Raw genomic sequence first — 24,893 nt, 5'->3', positions numbered from 1 at the left:
GTCATTGGCGTAGGCATTACGATTGCATTTTTAATGCTATAGAACTGCATTAAAAATGCACCACCAAGAATTTGTAATGCCTACGCCAATGACCCACGCTGGTTCTGGGAAACTTGACATTCGTTACGGTAATAAAGATCGAACGTACCTCGACGACAAAACATAAACTTTAACAATAATAAATAATGGGTATTTTAAAGTAAAGCGATTTTGTTGTTTAATTTTTATAATCATATTCATCTTTATTACAACTTTCTACGATAATCAGAAGCTGAGAACGTGACACTGATTATGATTATTTATAGCAGAATAAGTTATTGCTTTAATTGAAAGTGGCTGACGCCAATTCATCGGACAAGACTTACATTATTCGTGTACTAATTTTGAGCACACCTTCTTTTAAATTGCTAAAGATACAGCAGGTGATTGAAAAAATGAGAAAAAGAAGTAAAAATGCGAATAACTTGGTAAATATTAACATTTTGAACAAATACTTCTCATTCATCTTGGAGCATACCTGTAATAGAGTACCTTTTGTCTCTTAATAATTTTCGAAAAAATCACTTGTTGTCAATAAAAAGGGCTTTTTATTCTTATGGTATTTCTTTAATCGATGTTTTCTCCAAATATATCAATTTTATCAAAAAATTATATACCAATGAAAATATGCATCTCCGGGAGTGGACCAACTTTTGTTTCAAACTTTTTCCTGTAAAATCAATTTAAAGAAATTTCACCTGAGTTTCCGGCGACTTCGAAGCCGCCTGGCAACACTTTTGCATCCGGGTAAGTGCCTGGCAATGCGCAGGTACTATTTCTAATGTCAGCCCCTACATGTACACCAATTTTCAACCTTATCCGAGTCACGTAAGTTAACTGCCAAAAATTCGCACCTTTGACAGGTCGCCACAGGTGAACGCATCCACTCACACCTGCCAGGCACCCATTTTTACGTTCCTCATCATCAGACGAACATCTCATGTGAAAATTGACCTTATCCGTATCACGCTCCCATTTACGTTGTCAGCCCACGGTATATGACTTATAACTCTAAGGTCCCATAAAAGTAGAAGTTTTCATACACGGAGAGAAATTTCAAAAGATTAGTTCAAGGAAGCGCGTGATTTTAAAGCTAAAATTTTTACGTGATATAAAATCACGGACTCAGTGTTCTAAAAGTATAGAATTCGAGACCTGAGAACAAAGAGGCGTGGCCTAATGCCTGAAACTTCAAAACCTATGCTTTAAAAACAAGGGTTCCGGGATCTTATTTCTCGCGACAAAGTCTAATAAAATCAAGGAGTAGTGCCGTGAATTAGTCTTCTGAAATTTCTCTCCGTGTATGCAAATATTTTTTATCCATATATTAAAATTTAAAGTTTTGTCCCATTATCGAAAGGTTGACAACACCTGAAGTCAGTTATTTATTCTGAAATTGTTTAAGTCTCTTGAATTTGCTTGAAATCTCATAAAGTCATTTGGTATGGAGAAAGCAGTGAGAGAATAAGAAGCAAGTGTGGGTATCAAGCTCACATTCTTTAGAAATCTATCACCCCTCTTGTTTCTAATTTGCTGGTTTTAAATTTAATAATTTGGTAAATTATTTTGGGATAAAGGTGTTGATTTGAGTAATTTTAAAAGTTTTATTTAAGTATTTGTGAGAAATAGCAAAATAAGTTAGATAAATGAAAATTTTAAAGTTAATTCCAAGTCAGAAAAATCGCTTAAAAATAAGGCTGTGGCTAGTCGTCCAGAATTTCTGAATAAAGTGAATCTTTAAAAAAATGTCTAACATTTTTTAAAATCTAACGAAGTGCATTTTTTTAAATGTTCTGCAGGCTTTTGAAACCCCCGGAAATCACTAAAGTCTCTTGAAATATCTGTAGTGACTAGAAATCAATTTAATTTATTTAAAGACATTTGAATTTTGTTTAATTCTGATGAAGTCAGTGAAATCTATTGAAGTTACTGAAATAACTCGAAGTTTCTGAAAGTCAGAAGTAGGTGTGAACCTGATCGTTCGAGTTGTATAGTTGTATGCCCCTCGGCTAATATGTGAATCAGATATTCAAATTTTCGGATTTGAGCTACGATTGACCCATAAATAATCAAGTCATCCAGCTTCACTAGATCTAAAATTTTAAGCCTTGCAAATCTGGAAGCTTTGAGAACAAAATTTAATTCTCTCTTACCAAGATTTTCCATACTCTGTGTCAGCAAAGCTTCGAAAGTATGAAGACTGATGCTCTCAGCATCCATCCCCTTAGCCAAAGTATTCCGCAGATGCATCTCGTATTCCAGAAGAAGTCTGCTAGTTGGACTTCCAGGAGTTGATGCTGACTGCATATTTTGCTGATGATATTGTCCTCCATTACATTTTCTTGAATTGCAATGATTCGGCTGTTCCATGTCCGAATTCCCGTTGGAGGAACTTGGGGTTGTGGCGTAACACTGATTATCGAAGATCACGTTGTCCGAAGGTGGAGAGACATCACCTGTGCAGCGATTAGGTTCCAAATCTAAGTACATCCTGCTTCTTCCGCCTAAGACAAACAGGCTACGTGCAGCTTTTGGAAATGGTGCAGTTGATGACTTCGGTGGTGCAAATGCTCTCAAAAAATCTAGTCTAATAATTCTAAAGGTAGGCCTAAATTGACTTGAAATCACTAGGTCGTACAAAGAAAATGAATTTGGTTTGAAACTTATTTTTTATATAAAACTTATGTCAGCTAGTGTTTTATTGAATAAATAAAAAGTCTTGGTCAAATATAGAAATTATATTCGTCTTCAGAATTACATATAAAATTGTTGAGTTCGCACATCTCACTTAAAAATGGCCCAAAAAGTAAAGGTGGTCAAATTGATTCAGAGTGACAAACTTGGTACAGAAGAGGTCCTGTTAAATAAATAAAGTAGGTCTAGGTAAAATAAACCAAATATAATAGTACTGGATTTTATTTTAAATTTCAGTCTTAATTGGACCGAGGTCTTATGGAATAAGTAAATGACAAAAATATAGGTCAAAGGATCGAAATAAAATCATGTCAGAATTTTTAAACAACATCCAACTTAAAATAATAAAATAATTAAATTATGTTAAATAAATAAATAAAATAAAAAATATCGGTGTCGGAAAAAAAACATATTAGAGAAAAAAATGTATAATAATAGAAGAATTATAATTTGTATCGCATTTAATGTACAGTAACTAAGGTCAAACGAGATACTATTAAATTATAAAGTATAAAAATACAGCAGGATTACATGAGCAATGTCTGGGTCAAAGAAAAGTGTAATTAAGTTGTACTAATGAAGTCAATTTTAAACCAATGAGAGCGTTTCTGAAAATTCAGGGAAAAGCCTAAAGCTTCTAAAAAATAAATTATATCTAATATAAATCGACCTATGAATTACAATGATTCAAAAATAATTAAAAAATTCAACGATATTTAAAAGGTATAAATGAAATACTAATTTTAGGAAAGCTAAATCCTAAATCTAATTATAAACTAGATCTCATGAAAATGAATAAGTCAGATGGTTTTCAAGCAGAACAATTTAAAAGATCAATCCTCTAAAGAAAAAAAAACTTTATCAAATTATTAAAAATTTATTATAGATTTTTGCAAACGTACTCCTAGTACTGTACTGCCTTCCCATGTCATGAACACTCCTTGATCCTTGGAATTTGTTATTGTATGGACTCCTGTAATGATAATTTTCATTTTCTCCTTCGGAAACCATGTATTTCTGATTGTTATTGCTCGGATGATAATGATATCCATGATGCGCATGTTTTTTCCTCGACATTTCTGGTGAAGTCACTGGACTATCAACACTCGACATTGGCTTTAACATCCTCTTCAAAGTATTTGAATCCAGACTTATTCCATTTTGAGCATTTTCAATTCTCATGTCGTCGGTGCTTTTGCTTTTGGATTTACGACTGTGATTATTATTCACGATATTGAAAATATTTCCATTTTGCATTTCTAATTCGGTATAATCGGCCGATTTTGTGTGATGCAGTTGCTCTCGACGAAGAGATTTATTTTGTAGAGTTCCTCCTGCTTGAGTTCCTTCAGATTTGAGCGTTTCCATTCCATTCTGGTGAGTCGAAGTATCCTGATTTTGTTTTGAACCCTTTTTGGGAGAAATCGAGGATCCCTTGTCTTCTGGGCTGTCGATCTGGCAAAAAAATTAAAATTTTCGTCATGCCTTAAAAGATAATAGAGGCGAAAATGTAAATTTGTACGTCAATCAGAGCTTTAGAATTAGATTGACCTACAAATTGAGACATTTTGAAATCCGGAATTCTTTCAAGAACAGACTTACATTTGTCTAAATTTTACGACGTTTGTCATTTATATACGAATAAAGTATTTTTATAAAAGTATTTTTGTTTACCTGTGAGCCAACAGTCGCAGTACCAATCCCCACGTTTGCAGTTTTTGGAGTCGTTTGGCAAGTTTCGTTCTGCTGCTGTTTGTCTTTTTTCATGGTATCTCCGCTCTTTAAGGATTTTCCTAAAGGTTGATTTGCGTTATTGACATTGTCGTACAGAGATGCGCTGGACGTCGCCGCCGTTATTTTATCACGTCCTGGTGTCATTTCCATTTCAGTCGATCGCGCCATAGTTCGTGGTAAAGTCGATGGGCCTACCACCAAAAATCAACAGATTTAGAATCAAACAACCAATTTAAGACTGGAACTTTTCTATACTAAATCTGATCTAATGTGGATTTATTTCTTACTTGGAAATTAACTTTGAAGTTATATAATTTTTGAAAGGAAGTAAACAGGACGGTAATATAATAGGTAAGGGAGCGCTCAAATATTTTTATTTGCTCTATAAACAATATAAAAGGAAAATTTACCTAATATTTGAACGTTCCCTAAGCGACAAATGTTATGAAATAATTTTTATATTATCGTACCGCATGAACTACGATATCTTGGATCTTGACTTCGAAGTCTGGCGAATTGTTCAGGAGTCATGCAGGTGCAAATTGGTTCCTTCGATCTGTTTGGCGATGCTGGGGTCGAAAGAGGTTTTCTTCGAGGTTTCACCTTTTGCTTGTTTGGTGGTTCCAACTTTAGGGAATAGGAAGAAGAGGCCTTTCTTGAAATCTTAAAAGAGGGTGACTGAAAATCAACATTATGGAAATGAAAATCGTAGGTGCAATGAGTACCTATTAAATGAGAAATTATAAAGTTAGAGTAGAATGGTATAAAAAATGTCTAGACGTCTAAGCCAAACAAAGTCAAACAAGAATTTCCTAAAAATTACATTGCTTCGGATTTTTTTATTGGACTATAGAGTGACACTATGAAGTGCAGGTCAAACAAATGTTAAATTTTTTAATATTTCAAAATTGAACAAATTATTCACATACAAATTTGAGAAACTTTCAGAATTCAATTGACCTACAAAGTGCAATTTATGTAAATTAAAAATTTGATTGACTTATAAGTTCAATTTACACCAAAATTTTAATTTGATTTACCTACAAATTTGACAAACATTTAATATTTAAACGTCAATGTTCAACAGTTTTTAATTTTGTTGTCCTATAAATTTCTATGGCTTCGACAAATATTTAGAATTCGATTGACCTGTGAATTGCAATGCTTACAAACTTAAGATTTGGTTTACCTACAAAATACTGTTTTTAAATTCAAACTATAATTGATTCATATATTCAATATTTAAAATGTTTTAAGTTGTTTGACCTACGAGTTGCGATTTTATCATTTTTAAATAATTGACATATAAATTGCAATTTTTTAAAATAAAAAATTGAATTGACGAAAATATTCTAGTGCTTCCAAATTTGAAAAAAAAACAATAAAATTTGAGTATAAAATATTTAGAGTTCGATTGACCTACAAAGTTAAATAGGTCTTAATTGAAAAAACTCTTACGCAACATTCGCGAAATTGTTTGGCGTCGATTGGAGAGGTAAAATTCAATCCCCAAGTGTCATTTGTCATCGTATCCTTCCAATAAACAAAGCATTCCGATGCCTGGCCGATTCTTGTACCTAAAAAACGATTTTGTACATTTTTTTTAAATTTTGCATTTAAAATCTTTCGTTGTTAAAGAATATTTCATTATATAATATTGGTAAAGTAAACAAAAAAATACCTGGTTGAACCAGTCGTACGTCCAGGATCTTGTCCACCTGACTATTATAAGCTGTAATATGGAAGATGCATTCTGGTGAATCTTGAATGCAGGTGATATTGACTGGCACCAAATCCTCGGAAATTTGTTGCCATTTTACAGATCCACTGCTGGCGCTTACATGGAAGACTTCAGCCCAAAGTCTGAAAAAACTCATAATTTTATTTCTTGTTTTATAGAAAAAATTGAGAAATGAAACAAGTAGAATTTTCGGACAGGAAGAGGAAAAGATTTTTAGATTTAGGAAAAATTGGAAGAAAAAAGTTTGAGCAAGAAAAAATAATTTTTAAATTTAATTATTTATTTTAAAATTTTCTAGAAAAACAATACATATGGAATTAAAAAAGAACAACGAAAATTTCTAAGTCTAATGTTTCTAATTTCTATTATTAAGCAGAGAAATTAAGTATAGAATGCCTTCAAACTTTATTTTCAAATTTAAAGGTCCTTGAATCAAATTTCTTTGAAATTTGATGGCAATTCTACTAAATCATAAATTAATAAAATTATAAAAGCGAAGCAATTTCTACAATAATCTAGTCATGCTAAGCAAAGTGTAGTGATTTAGTGAGAAGTGATGAAGAGGAATGTGATTTTCGCTTGAAATTCATTAAAAAATATGAATTTTTTGTTGATAAATTAAAGTAGAAGATTTAGAAAAATAGAAAAGGAGGGTTTTGAATTTAGAAATGACAAAAAAGTAATACTCATAATTTTTTAAAATCAAAATCGAAGTCTTAAAAATTTTTTAATTTAAACCAATTTCATAATCTAAGACTTTAAACGTATATAAAAAATCAAGACTTTTAAATATGAAAATAAAATTTTTGTATTTGAAAGCTTTTAGGCATGACAATTACAAAAATTGCAATTTTAAAAACTTTACACATACTATTTTTTGAGAGCTTCTAAAATTTCAAATTAAATATCTTGGAATCGCTCCAGATTTTTTAGAATCGTTTCGAATTTCAGGAATTCCTTTAAATTTCTTGAAAAATCCAAACTTCTTTGAAATCACATAAAATATTCAGAAATTCTGCGAAGTTACTTGAATTACTTTCGAAAAACTATCACTTGAAAATTTTGAAATACTTTTAAATCTATCGTGTATATTTCGATTTTTTAAAATATATAATGAATGCAGCGAAATATCTTGAAATCTTTTGGAATTTCATGAAATCCTTTGAAATTCAACGAACTCCTTTAAAATCCCGTGAAGTATTCGGAAATTTATTTAAATCTTTTTAAACCGTTTGAAATCTTACCAAATTCCTCAACATATTTTAAAATCTCGTAAAAATTTGAGCTTCAAATTCTTTAAAAAAAAATATATTTGATTGCATCCTTTGAAAGCCTATGAATTCCTTTAAAATCTTTTGAAAAAATCCCATGATACATAAAAAAGTACTTAAATATTGTCCTTGAAGACATTCTTTTAAATTGTTTAAAATCCCTCGGAAAAATATTTTGAAATCCCTTGCAATATTCAGAAATCCCGTAGACTGCTTAAATGTTTCGAAATTCCCTAAAATCCTATAGAGACCAGACAAATTATTCAAATTTCGTGAAATTATTTGGAATTCTACGAATCTTTTAAAACCCTTTATATTTTATTAAAATCCTGCAAAAGCTTAGTAATCCCTTGAAAAATCTGGATATTCCATAAAATCCGTTCAACTACCTAAAATCTCTTGAAAGTTTATAAAATTGATTGAAATTCTATAAAATGTTCTAAAAATCTTTCAAAATATTATTAAGAAATTTAGTAAATTTCGTTGAAACCAATTAAAATCCTGTGAAATATTGGAAATTCCTTGAGAATCTGAATATTCCTTAATTCATTTGAAATCCCTGAAATATCTTCAAACTTGATCAAATTTCTTGAAATTGTTTAAAATATTTTAAAATTATTAAAAATGTTTCGAAATATAATTTATTAAGAAATTTTGTATATTCCTTTAAAATCCATTAAAATTCTGTGATACCCTGGAAATTCTTTAAAAATGTGGATATTCCATAAAATCATTTGAAATCCCTGAAATCTCTTGGAAGTTTATAAAATATCTTGAAATTGTTTAAAATCTTTCGAAATATTATTAAGAAATTTTGGTAAATTTCGTTGAGATATAATAAGATGCTGTGAAATCTTGGCAATTATTTAAAAATCTGGATATTCCATAAACTTATTTGAAATCCCTGAAAACTCATAGAAGTTTATAATTTTTCTCGAAATTGTTAAAAATATTGTAAGATTATTTAAATTCTTTCGAAATGTTATTTAAAAACTTAGTAAATCTCGTTGAAATTGATTAAAATCTTGTGAAATCTTGGAAATCCCTTAAAAATATGGATATTCCCTAAAATCCTTTGAAATCCCTGAAATCTCTTGGAAGTTTATAAAAATGTTTCAATTCTGAAAAATATTCTGAAATAAATAAATATCCTTTAAAATATTCAGATGTTCCGTGAAATCTCTTGCAATATTCAGAAGAACCTTGAAATTCCTTGAAATGTGATATTACACTATTATTATTATTATTATTATTATTATTATTATTATTATTATTTGAAATTACTGAAGCATATTTTTAAATTAAATTTTTTTTTTGAAATATTCAAATATTTCAAGTCTTTTCAAATCTTTGAAATCCCAGGAAATTGTTCTTAACCGATCAAATTTGAAGGCTTTCGAAGCCCAGGTCATTTTATTAAAAAAAATTTTTTTTAATGTATGCCTTTCAATCCTAAGATTCCTCAGTATCAATTCGATCATGGATATTTCACTTCATACCTCCTAAAAAAATTCTGAATCATCTAAATATAAAATCAGGACACTTTTCAACAGGTAGACGGATTCAAATACAGAAAATTGAAAAAAGTGGTGGAATAAAAAAATGAAATAAAAAATTGACGTAGGTAATGAAAAGGGGATTTGCTCGTTACGTTCGTGGTTGGTGAGCAGAAGGCTCGTGAAAGAGGACTAATTAGGGTGCACGAGAGTGAGATAGTGTGAGAGTGAGAGATTGTGAGAGTGAGAGATTGTGAGAGTGAGAGGTAACGAGAGAGCTTGAAAATAATATCTTATCAAAGATTATTATTATATTTTACTTTCATTAATTTTTTTTCCTAATGAAATGATTCAATGGTATGGTATGGTATGGTATGCGCACCTCTTCCTCTCTCTTAAGCTTCCGCACCTGAGCAAGTGGCCAGTGTCACCTCTTCGTCCTGTATTTCCGGCTATCCCAACTCTGGGTCCCGTTTGCCATGGGGAATCTTCGTATCGATATGCCTTTCTAATCAAAGGTGCACAGCTGCAGGACAACTTATTACCCATTTTATTTTTTATCCTTTCCACTTTTTCAGTCTCTCTCCTCTTTTTGTTTCTATTTGGCAACTTATTTTTTATCTAGATTTTCTTTATTTTCTTCAGCTTTTGCTAATATTCTTCTAATTTTTTAATTTCCTTGATTTAGTCTTTTAGTTTTTTGTCGGCTGTCCTTTTTTGACACAGTAGTTTGGCCTCGGATTTTGGCACAGATGTTTCTTTCTCTTCTATTTGCAGATCAGTCGATGTTCAGTTTTGGATTTCTTTTTTTTAAGTCTTTTTTAGACTTTGTTTTCTTTTTTAGATTTTCTTTTATTTTTTGTGTTTCGGGAAGCACTGGATTCACTGGGGCTCGAAGCGATCCCAGATATGAGAAGAAGCTGATAGCTTTATTGTCACATCATTGCTGACGTCCGCTTCTATCAGCTTTTCCGAAAAGCAATCACTGCAAATTAAAAAAAAGAATTAGTTTTAGAAATGGAAGTACAATTAATTGTATTCATCCTTGGATATTATGTTTTGTATTTAGATACACGAATTTTTAATTTTCATTATGAAAAATCCCACCGCTACCACCAAATCAGCTGTCAAATCGCCTTAGGCTCCGGATGTGACAATCCATTGAAGCAAATTTTGTAAACACTTTAAATTTAAATTTCGAATAATCGCCAGAGGTTTGGGAAGTTGGAGAATATTTGATATGCGCATGGAAAATTGTCTCCCTTGAATAATAATTCATTCAACGTACACAAGAAACTTGTGTTTCCCTCGACTTCAAAATTTATGTGTTTCCAAGTTTGGATTTGTCTACATTAAAATCTATTCCTATCTCAACTCCAAAGGGCGCAGTTATTCATTAATAATTGACTGTTTAAGTTTTCACAATTATTCTAAGTCTGTTAAAATATTTCGAAAATAATGAAGTGTTTTATTTTTTAAATTAATAAACTGAAAGAGGAGACGAATTTTAAGGGAATCTTATTTTCTCGACAGAATTAATTAACAAGACTCGAGGGAAAAGTGAATGATGAGATTTTTACAACGCTATATTTTTTTTATTCGACGCTGGAATAAAAAAAACTTTCATGACCTGGATCTAAAACCGGATCTTATCTTCTATCCTGACATTCCATTCCCTGGATTTACCCTCTGAACAACAATCTCTGTCGCTCGACATGACGTTGCTTGTTCCTAAGATTAAAATATTTTTACGAAATTGAAATAGTTCTGAATTCCGATATTGGTCTAAAAACTAATTTGCGACTGTCGATTCCGTGTTCGTTTCACTCTGCTGATGATCATAAAAAATAATTGAATTCATGTAATTATAAAAGGGCATGTTTAATCTGGCGAAAAAATTCTTTGGGTTTTTGCAGAAAAAAGTTTAATTTTTTAGGGAGATTTATAAGAATAGTTTATAAAAGCCTTTTTAATTGAAAAGATTACAAATTTTCAATTCAAATCAAGATGTTAAATTAAGTTTATCTTAAAATTTCAAATAACAACTTTTTTTACATTTCCAAGAATATTGTTCTTAGATTTTAATATTAAAGACATTTTTAAATTAAGGGCCACGGTAATTAGGAAACGATCTGGATATTTGATAAATCTTTCAAAATTAACGACTTCCAAAATTAGACTAGAAAAAGGCTTCAATTTGAAAAATAAATATGCCAAATTCAGTTTACTAGATTTAGAAGTACAGTCAAATTCGGATATAACGCCCCCGGATATATCCCTTCCGAAAATTTACGCCACGCTGCAGGTAGGAGAAAAAGGAGCTGAGGGGAGTATGCGATGGTCACTCAGGTGTGAACAAACAAAAGGAGTTATATCCGAAGCGGCACTCTCTCGGGTTTGTTCTCCAACATCGCCAGCCCCAAAAACCGTCACACTCTCCCAGTTTCACTGCAATAGAAATCCGATTCGAAGACTTCCAAATATAAAAAAGGCTTTCTTACTTGGGAAAGAAAGAGATAAAGCTTTTAAATTTGTATATTAAAGAATATAAGTTTAATAAATGTTCTAATTATTTGAATTTGATGTTAAACGCTTAGCAAATTAGAAAGGATAAATCTTTTCAAAAAAAGCTGTCTTTAATTCCAAATTTAATTCAACTCTAATTTTAAATTTTGAGTATTAAAATTAAAAAGTTAAAAAGTTTCAAATTACGAGACTTTTAAATTTGAAAAATAAATCATTCAAAATCGAAGATTCTGTTTTAGAAATGTTGAAAATCTGAATATAAAATACTAAACATAGAAATTATATATATATGTGAATAAAAATAAAAGTCTCAAATTTGAAAAACTGAAAAAAGAAAAATATTACAATTTGAAACTAAAAGCCTGCAAAATTGAAAATGTCAATGATGAAAAGAACTTCGGGATGTAAGAATTCTTAAATATGAAAAAAATATCAAACTTTTTTAAGTATGCAATTTTGGAAAATATCAAACTTGAAGTCAAATTGAAATTTGGATATTTAAAAATAAAAGAGTTAGGAAATAAGATATGATCAATATTTGGATATTTCAAAACTATATTGCATACAAAAAATTTCTTTTAATCAATGGTTTGAAAAGTAGATCGCTTTCGCGATTGAAAATTAGGATGCGTAATTTTGTTATTGATTTTTTTAAGAATTAGAAGATGAAAATTTCAAACTAGAAGGATTTTTCAAACTTTTAGACAATATAAAATAGGGGGTGTCGAGTTTCCAAAATAAAATTTTGTATATAGCTACTTAAAATCTACAAATTTTGGGACTTTTAATTTCCATTGCTTGCAGATTGAAAATACTTCCTTTTTTAAGCATCTCATATTTATAATTTTTAAATTCGAAAATCTAAAAAATATGTAAAAAGGAAATTTGCAAGCGTGTGGCATTGGTTTATTTCAAAGTAAAAATATAATTATTTTATTTATTATTCCACTTTTAAAATTAATTCAATAGGTAATTCAATTATTTTATTTACAAGCCGGAAAACTTAAAAACTTTTAATTAGTATAATTTCCAAGAGATATTTTCCTCACCAAGCTTTAGATTTTGTTCAGACTTAAATTTGAAGATTGTTAATATAAAACCCGTTCGTCTTTGTAACATCCAAATATTGATCATTCCTAATTTAAGAGTCTATAAACTTGATAATTTTAAATGTTAACTTTTTGCTAACAAAAGTTCAAAAATCGCAAAAATAAAAACTTGAAAACCTCTAAATTTTAAATGTTTAAAACTGACATTTTAATGATAGATTTTAAGAAAAAGTGGAAACCGATGACGCTGCACAAAATTGGAGCTAATTTTTTCAGAGCGTAAAAATTCCCTCTGGGATTTCTTTTTCGCGGAGGGTGTTCTTGCGACTTCCGCAGTACGTCGGGGCATTTTCCTACATATAAAGAGTGCCAGACATCGTTCGATGAGGAACGGGTCACTCACCAAACAGGAAAAGATGTTACCGAATAAAAGTTCTGCTGAAAACTCTTTCCAATTCTACACTCTCAGAATCTCGAATATCTGATCAAAATACGAAATTAAATTCCAAAAACCTCTTCTTTCGATTTCCGGGAGATTCTAAGTTACCCTCGCTGAAAAATTTGGTGCACATTTGAGGCCATTCAAAAACTGCGTCACTCTGACGGGCAGGAAGGGAGGGGGGGGGGGTTGGTAATTCAGAATGTCACATCGCACATATAAAATGTGAATAATCATTTGTTGAAATGCTTGAAAAAATGAAAATTAGTGATTTTATTTTACAAGTAGAGCATCTGAACACCGACTCCACACTGTTCCCCATATTCATCTCATTTTTAAAAGAATTCCTTATTTACCCCCTTTTTTTCGTGTTTCCGTTTAAATAAGAACTAAATTACACTCAGGTCCCGATTATACTACCTTATTAAACCTGCATTTTATTGGTTGCAGATTAAACCATTTTATTGAAAAATCGTTTTCCTATGTTAAAAATTGTACTATTTAAGTAGAAAATGAAATTTTTAATTTAAAAGTCATATTTTCTGGTAGAAAATTCAACTTTTCTGTAATCTGCCTTTATGGCTTGAAAATGCAACAATTTGGTGGATCCTTTTTTTCTCTCTTGAGTAAAAAATTGTTCTTGCTTAAGAATATGCATTCCTTTAATAGCAATTAAGTCGTTTTTTGTTGAGAGTCCAACTACATGCTTAAAAGTTGAACTTATTTTGTTAAAAATCCAGTATTTGTTCAAAATTGATTATTTTATTTAAGAATCCAACTATTTTGTTCAAAATTTGTATTATTTTATAAGAATTTGAATATTTTGTTAAAAACGTTTTATCTTTTCGTCGAAAATTGAACTTTGTTAAACATGCATTAGATTGGTTTGTGATTTAACTATTCTGTTGAAAATTCGTTTTTTGTGTGTCGAAAAACAATTTTTAAACTGCAAACTTAACTATTCCACTCTCTTTTAAAAATGAATAGTTTTGAGTTAAAAATTAAACTACATATTTAGTGAAAATTTAACTTTTTTGTGAAAAATTCGTCACTTTAATTCAACTACTTTGTTGAAAATCTTAATCTTTTGGTTTAAAATTCATTTAATTTTGAAAAAAACGAACTTCTTGAATAAAAATTCAAATTTTTAACTAAAATAATTTGATTGTATTATATACAATTTGCTTTTTCTGGTTCACAAGTTCAACTGTTTGCTTCAAACTGTAACTGTATGGTTGATAATTAATTTTTATTGTTGAAAATTCGATCGATTGTTTGAAAATTAATTTTTTTTTAAGCTACAATTTCAACTATTTGGTTAAAAATTTAACTATACTATTGAAAGATCCTCGCTTTTGCTTAAAAGTTACACTATTTGTTTTGTAAATGCAACAGTTTCGCCTAAACTTAATTATTTTGTTTATACGAATATTCAACCATTTTATAATGAAAAATCATATCTGTTGGTTTAAAATTGATCTGCTTTGGCTTAAAAGTCAACTGGTTTGTAAAACATTCAATTTTTTAGCTTGAAAAATCAACACTTTCCTTAAAAATGCATCTATTTTGATGGAAAATTAATCTTTTTTGTTTGAAAAATCAATTGTTTCGTTCAAATTGCAATACATTCTGACTTTCAATTTCTTTCGACCGATAGCTAAGCCAGTAGCGCTTTTGCTTAATGATTGGAAGACTGCGTGTTCAGGAGGTACGAAATGCGATTAAGAATACAATTTTTCGTTTAAAAACCTCGTCCATACTTCTAATTTCTACTGAAATTCTTTAAAACTATGAAAAAAATCAATCACACTTACAAAACATAAATATGTTTGCAAAAAACATGATAAAGTTAAACAAAATCGGTTTTACTATGATAAATGGCATAACAAAATTATTATTTGCAGATTTATTGAAGATTACTGAGGGAAATTATATTTAAAAACATTTTAAAAAACAAATACAAGCTGCATAAAAAGGGCAGTCAGCGAGAATCGAACACGCACCATCCCACCATGAATCAGAAGTGCTACTGCCTGAGCTACCGGCCGATCGGGGTTGTTTTTCGCCATACTCTGATGCCTTGTGACAAATACTTTAAAGTCGATTTTCTCGAAAACGACGAAAAAGGGCATATTACTGCTTTGGAAAATTAATACTCAGGTTATGAGCTTTAATCAACAAAATTATGAACCGAAACTAATATTTACAATTGGATCAACTTTTATAAAATAGGTTAATGAAAGTTTTGATGTTTGAATTTTAAAAGGGGAAATTGCGAAGGAATTAAATATGGAGCGTGTAAACAGGAAACGAGACATGGAATACGACAGTTTCCCGATAAATTGTTTCCTACTATTGTATCGGCAGGGGGATTACTCTCGAGACGAAGTCCAAAGTCAATATCGATTGAGGCAACATGTTCCTGACTGCAGAAGCCAAAAGGGTCGCAATAGGCGAGTTACGCGATTCGGTTTAGTTTGCTGGTTTCAATTCTACGTATCTTTTCAAGAGTATCGCTCCTTTGGGTATCAACGGCAGATCAAAGGCTTCCGATAGTTCAAAATGCTTCTACTCTACTTAAGGAAAAATAGTCTGAAAATGCTACTTTTTAACCTTCCGTTTTTCACTTTTTTATCCTATTCATGAAATTATATCATTACTATTATTGTTTTTATTATAACATTGGGCCAAAGGCCTTTCGGGGTGTGGGTAACTCACTCGGTTCGAGCCTCGACATACTGTTCGTGCCGTGACACTGCTCTGACCTCGGCTCTGACACAGGTTGTTGATCAAACTCTCTAGCAATCACCCCGAGCGAAGAGCTTTAAAAAGTCGTGTGACATAGATCACAGAAGAATACGCAAGTTTACTGGTAATTACATAGTAAGATCCATAATCTTTTCTGTAATTACATTCAACAAGTAAAGCTCCCCGCGTGGGCTAATTAGTATCCGAAAATAAATTTCTAAACATCAAAGGCTATTTGTCATTTAATAACTGTTTTTTATTCTCACTCGAGATGCCGGATTCTGTTATGGGGCTGTACTTAAATAACGTAAAGGATCATCGGCCCTCTACAGAGCCCCGCCCCCTAATAATGGAACCGTAACAAATTTACATAATGTACAAACAGTTTCGGAATTTTAATTTTAATCCGTATGCTTACAGGGAATTTAATTGCGCGTATTTATGTTTTGGAAACAAAAGTTGCACATTTTTATTTTTTCGAAGCAAACCCGAAGAACCCGTTTTCAGAATTTCAGTAAAGTAGAGACCTAGGCACTTAGGTGAAAACATAATATTTTAATAGGCTTCAAAGTCCAAAATTAAACCTCTCAAAAAGGGGGAAATGGGGTGATTTTTCACAAAAATAAGGAGAAAAATTCTTTGAAATAACATTAATGTATACGTACAATATTGAATTTAATGCGAAATATATTGACTAAAGTTTTAGAAAACAGTTATCTTGTAAACCCAAAAAGATCAATTATTAACCAAGGAATATTTAAAACGAAGCTGCTAAATTTTCAAACAAAAAAGAAATTTCGAAAGTCGATTTTTTTAAGAAAAATGTTGAATTTTTTAACCAAAATGTCTAATTTTCTATCCTAAAATACGAATGTTTAACAAAACGGTTTTGACCAAAATATACCACTTTTTAAAAAACAGGTTAACTTTGAATGGAACAAAGTTAATTATCGACAAAAAATGTAATACTTGATATCTCAGCCAAAAAAGGATTTTAATTTTAAATCAAAAACAGTTTAAACTTTTGACCAAAAACTATCAAATTTCTACCAAACGAGAATTTTTAACCAAAACAAATTTTTTGTTTAAGAGAGAAAAAAAATCCAACCAAAGATTGAAGTTAGATTTTCAGGTCCACCCATTAATTTTCTAACATAATGTTAATTTTCAACCCAATAGTTTAAACTTCCACTAAAGTAGTACAATTTTTAATCTATGAAGATAAGTTTTTAACAAAACAGAACTAAAAACGATCGATTTTTAATACAAAAATAAATAGTGAAATTTCCAGGTAAAACAATTAATTTTATACCAAAATTTTTAATTTTAACCAAGTAGTTGAAATATCCACTTAAGCAGTAGAATTTTTAATACAAGAAGACGATTTTTCAACAAAACAGTGGAATTAAAAAGAAGAATTTTATAAAAAATAGTAGAATATACAACAGCAAAGTTATAATTAAATCGTTATATTTGTAGTTCAAAAAATTTATTTTGAACCAAAAACTTAATTTAAAACCAGAGATTTGAAATACGTACCAAAGTAGTAGTTTTCAATAAAAAAGAAGAATTTTCTAGAAAACAGTAGAATTTTCAATAGAAGAATTATAAATAAATAGTTAAATTTTCAGGTGAAACATTATATTTTGAAACATAGAAAAACAACCATTTTTTAACAAACTAGGAAAATGTTTCAACCAAAGAGATGTATCTACCACTGATGAAATAAATTGTTTAAAGAGCACTTCAAGTTTCAACCAAGATCACGTACTTGAATTGTCAATCAAGAAGAAGAATAATTTACTGCCAATTAAAGAAAATGTAAATTTTCAGTAAAAAAAAAATCAATTTTAAATTAAAAATACGTATTTTCCATAAAATAGTTAAATTTTCAGACTTGTAAAATGAATGTTTAACAAAGTTGTTTAAATTTCAACCAATTAGCTATATTTTCACTAAAAACCATCAATTTTCAACAAAAGATGGAGTAAAATTATGATATAATAAAATGAATATAAAGAAATAAAATGAATTTTGTACAAAGAGTTCAACTTTCAAGCATGTACAGTAATTAAATTTTTAATTAAAAAAGATGAATTTTCAATGCAAAATATTAAACTTGAATTTTTAGTTAAAAACGATCAATTTTCAGAAAAAAAGTTCAATTATATTTTCAGTTAAGAAAATTAATTTTCAACAGAAAAAAAAATTTTTAACAAAATAATCAAAATTTTTGATCAACTAATGAAATTTTGAATTTTTAGGAAAGTGTGGAATAGGAGAAGAGTGTAAAGTCCCCGAATATATATAATTATTCTTTTTTAAGAATTTCGAAAAATTGCTGTTAATATTTAGATTTCCCTTCTGTGATGTCACATTTTGCGTTAGCCCCCCCCTCCCACCTGCCCCCACATCACAAATCGTAATAAAACCTGTGAATGGCAAGTCATTTACAGAGATTACGTAAAAAATTGAGTCTATTAATTTCATTTTTTTAAACAACTCAAGCCCAGCAAATAATGAGCAGTTATAGAGCGACCTTTGCAAGAAGTTTACACGCTTATAAGAATGAATCTTATTTTTAAATTATATTTATATTTCTATTTTAAGTTATTTAGATGCACTTACTATATATTCTCGGGCCTTGTTAGTTAATTGTTTATAACCTATTTCTATTAGGTTAAATTTTGAACATACAAAGATTATTTATCTCTAAGAATGTAATTTTTGAGCAAGAGAAATGAAATTTCATCAAAATAGTTGAGGTTTTAACTAAAAAATAGCATTTTTTAACAAAAATGGAATAGTTTCATTGTCAAAACATTAATTAAAAAAAATACAAAATTAAATTTTGATCGAGTTAAATTCAACTAAGTAAATACGAATTTTTCACACTCTAGTTCAATTAATTACCAAATAGTTAAATATTGCCAAATCAATAATTGACAATCTTTCTACCAATAATAATAATTTTCTACACAAAGGACGAATTTTTAACAAAATATATGAATTTATCATTAAAAAGATAAATTTCCAACAAAAAAAAAGAATTGTTGAAAAAAGTTAATTATCAATCAAATAGTTCAATTCGCAACCTAAAAGCTGATTTTTCTATCAAGAATATTAATTTTCTGCCAAAAAGACGAATTTTCAACAAAATATATGACTCATCAACTAAAAAAATAAATTTTCAACTAAAAAAATAAGAATTTTTCAACCAAAGAATTGAATTTTCGAATCGAAAATATGAAATTTTAACCAAAATTGATGAACTTTCAAGCAACCCAGTGGGTAGGAAATTTGAAGACGTTTTTGGAACCTCCTAAAGACGTTTTTAGGACGACGTAAGGTTTAAAAACCGTTTTAGAATGTCAAGAAAAACGTACTAAGCCATGGCAAAAAAACGTCTAAAAAACGTCCAATTTCCCAAATACGTCCTAAAAACGACTTCAGAACATAGTACGTTTTTAGAACGTTATTTGGACTGACTTAGGACGTTCTAAAAATATCTTTGCACATTTTTCCCTATTGAGAAAAGAGACGAATTTTCTAGGAAACAGTTGTATTTTTAACTCGAAGACATGAAGTTTCAACAAAAAGTTAATTTTGAACCAAATAGTTCAATAATATAAATTTCTACCAAGAATATTAATTTTCTACCAAAAAAGACGAATTTTGAAAATATGTTAATTTTATACACAAAAATTGAATTTTCCACCTGACTGAAAGATGAATTTTCAAATAAATGGCTTCATTTTTTAGCACACAAATGGAATGACGAAGATATTAATTTTCAAATATGAAATACGTATTTTCTACCAATTAACTGAATTTTCTACCAAAAAATAGGAATTAAAAAAAATTGTTAACTGTCAAAAATATACTTTAATTTCCTACCTAACTGTTAAATTTTCAAGCCAAAAAGAGAAATTTTCTACAAACCAGTTCCATATTCAAATCTAAAAGATAAATTTTAAAAAAGTCGGGAATTCTTGACATCTCAACAAGAAATATTTAAATTTGAAGTAAAGAACAGTGGAATTCAACCGAAGAAGACGAATTTTTAACAAAATCGTTGTATCCTCAACAAGATACATGAATTTTCAACCTAATAGTTCAATTTTCAAATAAAAAAGTTAATTTTTAATTTAAAATGTAAATTCTTACCAATAGTTTTGTTTTCAATTAAAAAAAATATGGTCAAATTTTTAAATCTAAAGATAATTCTAGAAAAGTATAATTGTTATTTTCAATTAAAAATGTTTTTTTTTTAATTTAATGAAAAAGATGAACTGTTATTTGAAAAGATTAATTTTCTAATAAACAACACGAATATTCAACAGAATACATGAATTTTAATTAAAAAAGATCAATTTTAATCAAATAGTTGCATACTACGGCTACAGGAATGCTTTGTCTGATACAATATTTTAACCTCATGATCTAAAGGCAATTATGTTGGCCTAAATAGAGAGATTTTTTCGAAAAACGTTCTAGTTGCTGTTTTTTTATAATTAAAAATTGGGCGTTTTGCGCCTTTAAACTGCAACACGCTAGCTATTGTGTATGCCGGGCTACAGTCACCCAGTCTAGTTTAAAGTCGTACAAAATCTGAAAGAAGCGTGTCTTCATCGCTTATAATATAATATATGATATAAAAATATAATACAATAATAAAAAGTACATAATGATATATCATTAAAATTTTTCAAAAATATATGTAGATTTATCAAAAATACACTTCTACTAAAAAAGGAGTACCATTTCATATTTAAAAAAAATGTATTGCTGTTAATTATGAAGAAAAATGAGGCAATTGAATTTTGAGGTTAGACCTTCTGCCCAACAGCCTCATAAAAGAACATTTTTTTAAATAAACATATACCCAAATTTTTCGGAAAGGTTTTAGAAATATTTGATAAATATCTACATTTCCAATATTTTTATTGTGACACACGCTACTTGCAGATCTTACGCCAATTAAAACTAGACCGGGCCACTGCATCCCGGAAGACACAATAGCTAGCATGATGCATTTTACAGGCGCAAAAATACTCTATTTTAAATTACAACAAAAAAAACTACAAAAAGAACATTTTTCAAAAAAAAATCTCTGTTCCGGCTAGTACAATGGCCTTTAAATTATTTGGTTAAAATATTACATTAAACAATGCATTCTTGTAGACGTATTATTGATTTGGCGAAAATCCTAGCGTTTTAAAGAGCTTTAAGGCTTTGTATCCATGCTAAATTTGTTTAAAAAAATATCAACTTTTATAATATTTTCTGGCATTTTTAATATAATGACACAACCCCAGCTTGAAAAAGTGCTTTAAGGGAAAGTTAAGCCCAGAAATGTTGCTCAGATTTAAATCTCTACTTTAAAGGTGTTTCTCAGTAAAGAGTTAATTTAGTGATAGAGAAAAGGAGAGAAGGAAAGAGAGATAGAAAATCGGAAAGGTGTGGGCGTGCTGTTGAAAAATCCTGAAGTCAAAAGATAAACCGTTTCCAGCTTTTCAAATAAAAATAATTTTAGTTTGAAATGTATTCGGTAAATTATTGAATATATATTAATTCTAATTAATCTTACATTCGGAGAAGTCTTTTCAAAAATTAAACAGGAACAGTTTTATATTTTGAAATTGTAATTAAACCAAAATATCATTTCTCCAATCTCAGTCTCATCAAGACTCCCTGGAATTGAAACTAAATTAACTCGAATTTCACCTCGTGTTACATAAAGCAATTACCCATCTGCTAATGCTGCTAAAACTAATTAAATCTCCCTTCTAATTTCTAACTCCTAAACACCTCGAATCTGTTTTTGCTGGGTCAAACCAATTCAAATTTTCACCTATCTAAAATTTGAAAAGTTATATTTATATTTAAAAAATTAAAAACTAAATTGCTGAATTTTAAATCAATATAATATTTTATTGGGTCTTTCTTTAAATTTCGCACAGTCTCAAACCTTAGAATGCTCTAGATGTCAGTAAATGTCAATCAGTGGAATTTGTGTTTAGAAAATTTGATAGTTACAAATATTTCGGAATTTTATAATTGGGTCTCTGAATTTAGAGGGTTCAAAGTTCTAGAATATCAAAATGAAGCTTTTTGAAATTGGATGAAGAATCTTGTAATTTTCGAATGTAAAAATTGAAAGGCTTCCTCAATTTTCAAGCTTAACAATTTAGATGTTTTTCAAATGAAAATTTCGCAGTTTTGGAAATAATAAAAATCAATGACTTCCAAAATTATTATATTATCAAAACCAAAGACTTGAATAATTCTTGAGCTTACAAATCCAAGTGCTTTTAAGCTTATAAATAATAAAAAAAAACTTTATTTGTCAGACTTAACAATCTTATGTTTGAAAAGTTCGAAAACCAAAAAATGTTTGGTGAATGGTTCTAAAATTTCAAATTTCAAATTTAGATAATTATTAAATTAGAAAGCTTCCGAATTTGAAAAATATTGTAAATATTATTATTTTTTTAGTGTGAAAATTATAGAATTGAATGAGTTCCCAAATTGAGAAACGAAATTTCAAGAGTTAAAGAATTTCAACCCTGAAACATTTTAAAGCTCAACAAAAATGTTACTAAGATGAAAATATTGAAATTTAAATAAATTTAAAAATTTGAAAACTCATAACGTGGATGATTCCGAAATTAAAATCTGTCAATTTAGGAAATAACATCATTGTAAACCTCTCTAATTTAGAAATTATAAAGATTTTAATTAAAACCTAAAAATTTGTTATTTTAGAAAAAAATTAATTTCGTAATAAACTTTCCAATTTAGAAGATGGTAAGATTTAAAACCTTCCAAATTTGTAAATGGTCAATTCGTAGACTTTTAATTTTAGTGGTAAGGGGTATGCAACTGTTCGTCACGTGACCAATACTTGTTATTATATTTGGGCGCTTTATCTTTAGAAAAATGAATATATGGTACTTAAATTTTAGGGAATGGTTCAGACTAAATAAGGATACACTTGCCTGCCTACTGGACTTTTCATTTTGTTTAAATAGTTCATTTTTGTTAAATTTTAACATGGAATGTGACTGACAACAGGGCTTTAGTTCCCTGCCTAAAATCGAATTAATAAAATAAAATTTTTTAAATAAATGAAAATCTGAAGTGGGCTAGACAGATGAAACCATTTCCCAAAATCTCAGTACAATATATTCATTTTTCTAATTATGAAGTCTTCAAATACATATAATTAGTCACGTGGCCGACTGTCACATTCCATTAAAAAATTGTAAGCTTGACAAATTTAGACGCTTAAAAGGTTGGATGCTTCTTCATAAAAATTAAAGTCTTTTGATGCAGGGAAATATTAAATGAAAAAGATTTCAAATTCGAAAATTATAAGGTTCGCATGGCTTTCAATTTGACGGTCTAACCAATTTTAAGCTTGACAAATTTATAGGATTTAAAGTTTAGAATATTTTAGTGCTTCTATAAATAAAAATCTTTTAATTTTGGAGATTATAAAATGAAAAAGCTTTTCACTTTGAAAATTATAAAAATTGAAAACTGAAAAATTTGCAAAGCTTAACAATTTGGTTGTTCCTAAAATTAAAATCGTCAAATTAGGTAAAATTATAAAATCGAAAGGCTTTGAAACTAAAAATGATCAATATTAAAGAGATTTAATTTCAGAATATTTAAAATATACACTTCAAATTTAGAAACTGTTAAAATAGAAAAAGCTTCCAATTTTCAGATTAAAATCTAAAGTTTAATTAATTCATGTTTTTCAAATTTGAATATTATAGAAATTTCAAGCTTAAAAAAAAAGGAAATGATTAAAATGGAAGCCACTCAAATCTGACGATTTCAAAAGAAAAAGAATCTTATCTGGACATTAATAAAAAAGATTCATTTGGAAACTGGCCAAGATCCAAATCTTTACAAAAATCTTCCGCATTAAAGTTAATATTTAAAATCCACTCTCTCAAATCAACCTTACGTAAACGAATCACCCATCCGCTAATGCTTCCAGAGCTAATTAATTCACCCTCCCATGTTCTGGCTCCCAAACATTTCAGAATCATCCTCTCCAGATCAAACCAGTTCCCAGAGGGCTCGGCTCTCAAAATGTCCATCTCAGGCTTACTCAGTTACTCCATTTCGATATCAATAAATCCACAAGTTTTATTCTCAAAAAACTTTTCCCTTTTCTTAAAACACCAGTATTCCTTTCCAAATCCCTAAAAATCAATTCTCCCAATCTGATCCTTCATCTTCAGCCTGGAAGCACTTTGTTCCACATAAAGGAGCTTTTTCAACCGCCATCAGGACCAACCCCCACAAGCTCATCAACATCCACCTCGGTCCAGCAAATACTCAAAAACTATCCAAGAAACAAGGGACTTACTGCCTTCTCCTCAGAGTGCAGAAACATTCTCAGCGAGTCATCTCCAGAGAAAAAATGTACACCAGAGAACGATGCACAATAACACACTGAGGGCAAGAAGAGGGTGGTGGACTTGAGTAGACGGAGACGGCAGGGCGAGGCGAGTAGGCTTAGAATTCTCGGGGAGAAGTGAACGGGGGTGAAACTGGGACAGGGGCGGATAGACTAGGGGTGCGAAGTGCGAATGCGTGGGATGATTTGAAGGTACCACCCTCCTCGGTAAAAGAGAAACCACATTTCACAGCTTTTTTTCAATTTTGAAATTTAAAATAACAATTTTTCCAGTTATCAGCTATCAGTGAAATTAAGAATCTCTAATTTTGGGGACTTTAAATTGGCACCCACCGTTCGTACTCCAGGCAATTTTTCCGTCGAAGAGGAAGCCGTGGCGGCCAATACGCGTTGGTTCGATGCGGAGCGCTGCGGGTTCGAGGCTCTGGGTCGACGGGCGAGAATGAGTGACTCTAGGAAGATGGTTCTTGTTTTTTCTTCTTCTATTTCCTATGGCGGATGTAAAAGCTCGACTTTGGGCCCGAGGAGAGGAGCAGCCCCGTTTCACGACCCTTGGACCGTCAGGGATTCCCCGGTTTGTCGCGCGGATTCATCTCGGATGATGTAGCCATGGATACTGCGGATCGGAGACGACCCGACCCCCGAATGCGCCCCTAGCCGAAAATGTCAATATCCTCTCTCTTTCTCTCTCGGGGGCTCTGTCTCGCTGCGCCCGC

General features: G+C 30.0%; 1 protein-coding gene across 5 annotated transcripts in view; it reads right to left on the bottom strand.

The window, feature by feature from the left end:
- LOC117171629 (protein still life, isoforms C/SIF type 2) overlaps positions 1–24,790 on the bottom strand; it is a 78,852-nt gene extending 54,062 nt beyond the window's left edge. The window contains exons 1-8 of one of the 5 annotated variants that reach the window (XM_033359117.1): positions 24,511–24,790; positions 9,358–9,960; positions 6,149–6,330; positions 5,926–6,044; positions 4,938–5,145; positions 4,408–4,658; positions 3,636–4,188; positions 2,193–2,543 (exon numbers count right to left, since the gene is read on the bottom strand). In XM_033359117.1, the coding sequence (XP_033215008.1) occupies positions 2,193–2,543; positions 3,636–4,188; positions 4,408–4,658; positions 4,938–5,145; positions 5,926–6,044; positions 6,149–6,330; positions 9,358–9,524 (1,831 nt within the window). In that variant the 5' untranslated portion in view covers positions 9,525–9,960; positions 24,511–24,790. Of the gene's footprint in view, positions 1–2,192; positions 2,544–3,635; positions 4,189–4,407; positions 4,659–4,937; positions 5,146–5,925; positions 6,045–6,148; positions 6,331–9,357; positions 9,961–24,126; positions 24,246–24,510 lie in introns of those variants that run through there. The other 4 variants (XM_033359142.1, XM_033359151.1, XM_033359134.1 and 1 more) reach the window with 4 other exon arrangements.
- Between the last annotated feature and the right edge of the window lie 103 nt (positions 24,791–24,893).

Source organism: Belonocnema kinseyi, chromosome 1 (genome assembly GCF_010883055.1).
Source record: "Belonocnema kinseyi isolate 2016_QV_RU_SX_M_011 chromosome 1, B_treatae_v1, whole genome shotgun sequence".
Taxonomy (NCBI): domain Eukaryota; kingdom Metazoa; phylum Arthropoda; class Insecta; order Hymenoptera; family Cynipidae; genus Belonocnema; species Belonocnema kinseyi.
This window is presented reverse-complemented; position numbering and strand designations above follow the sequence as displayed.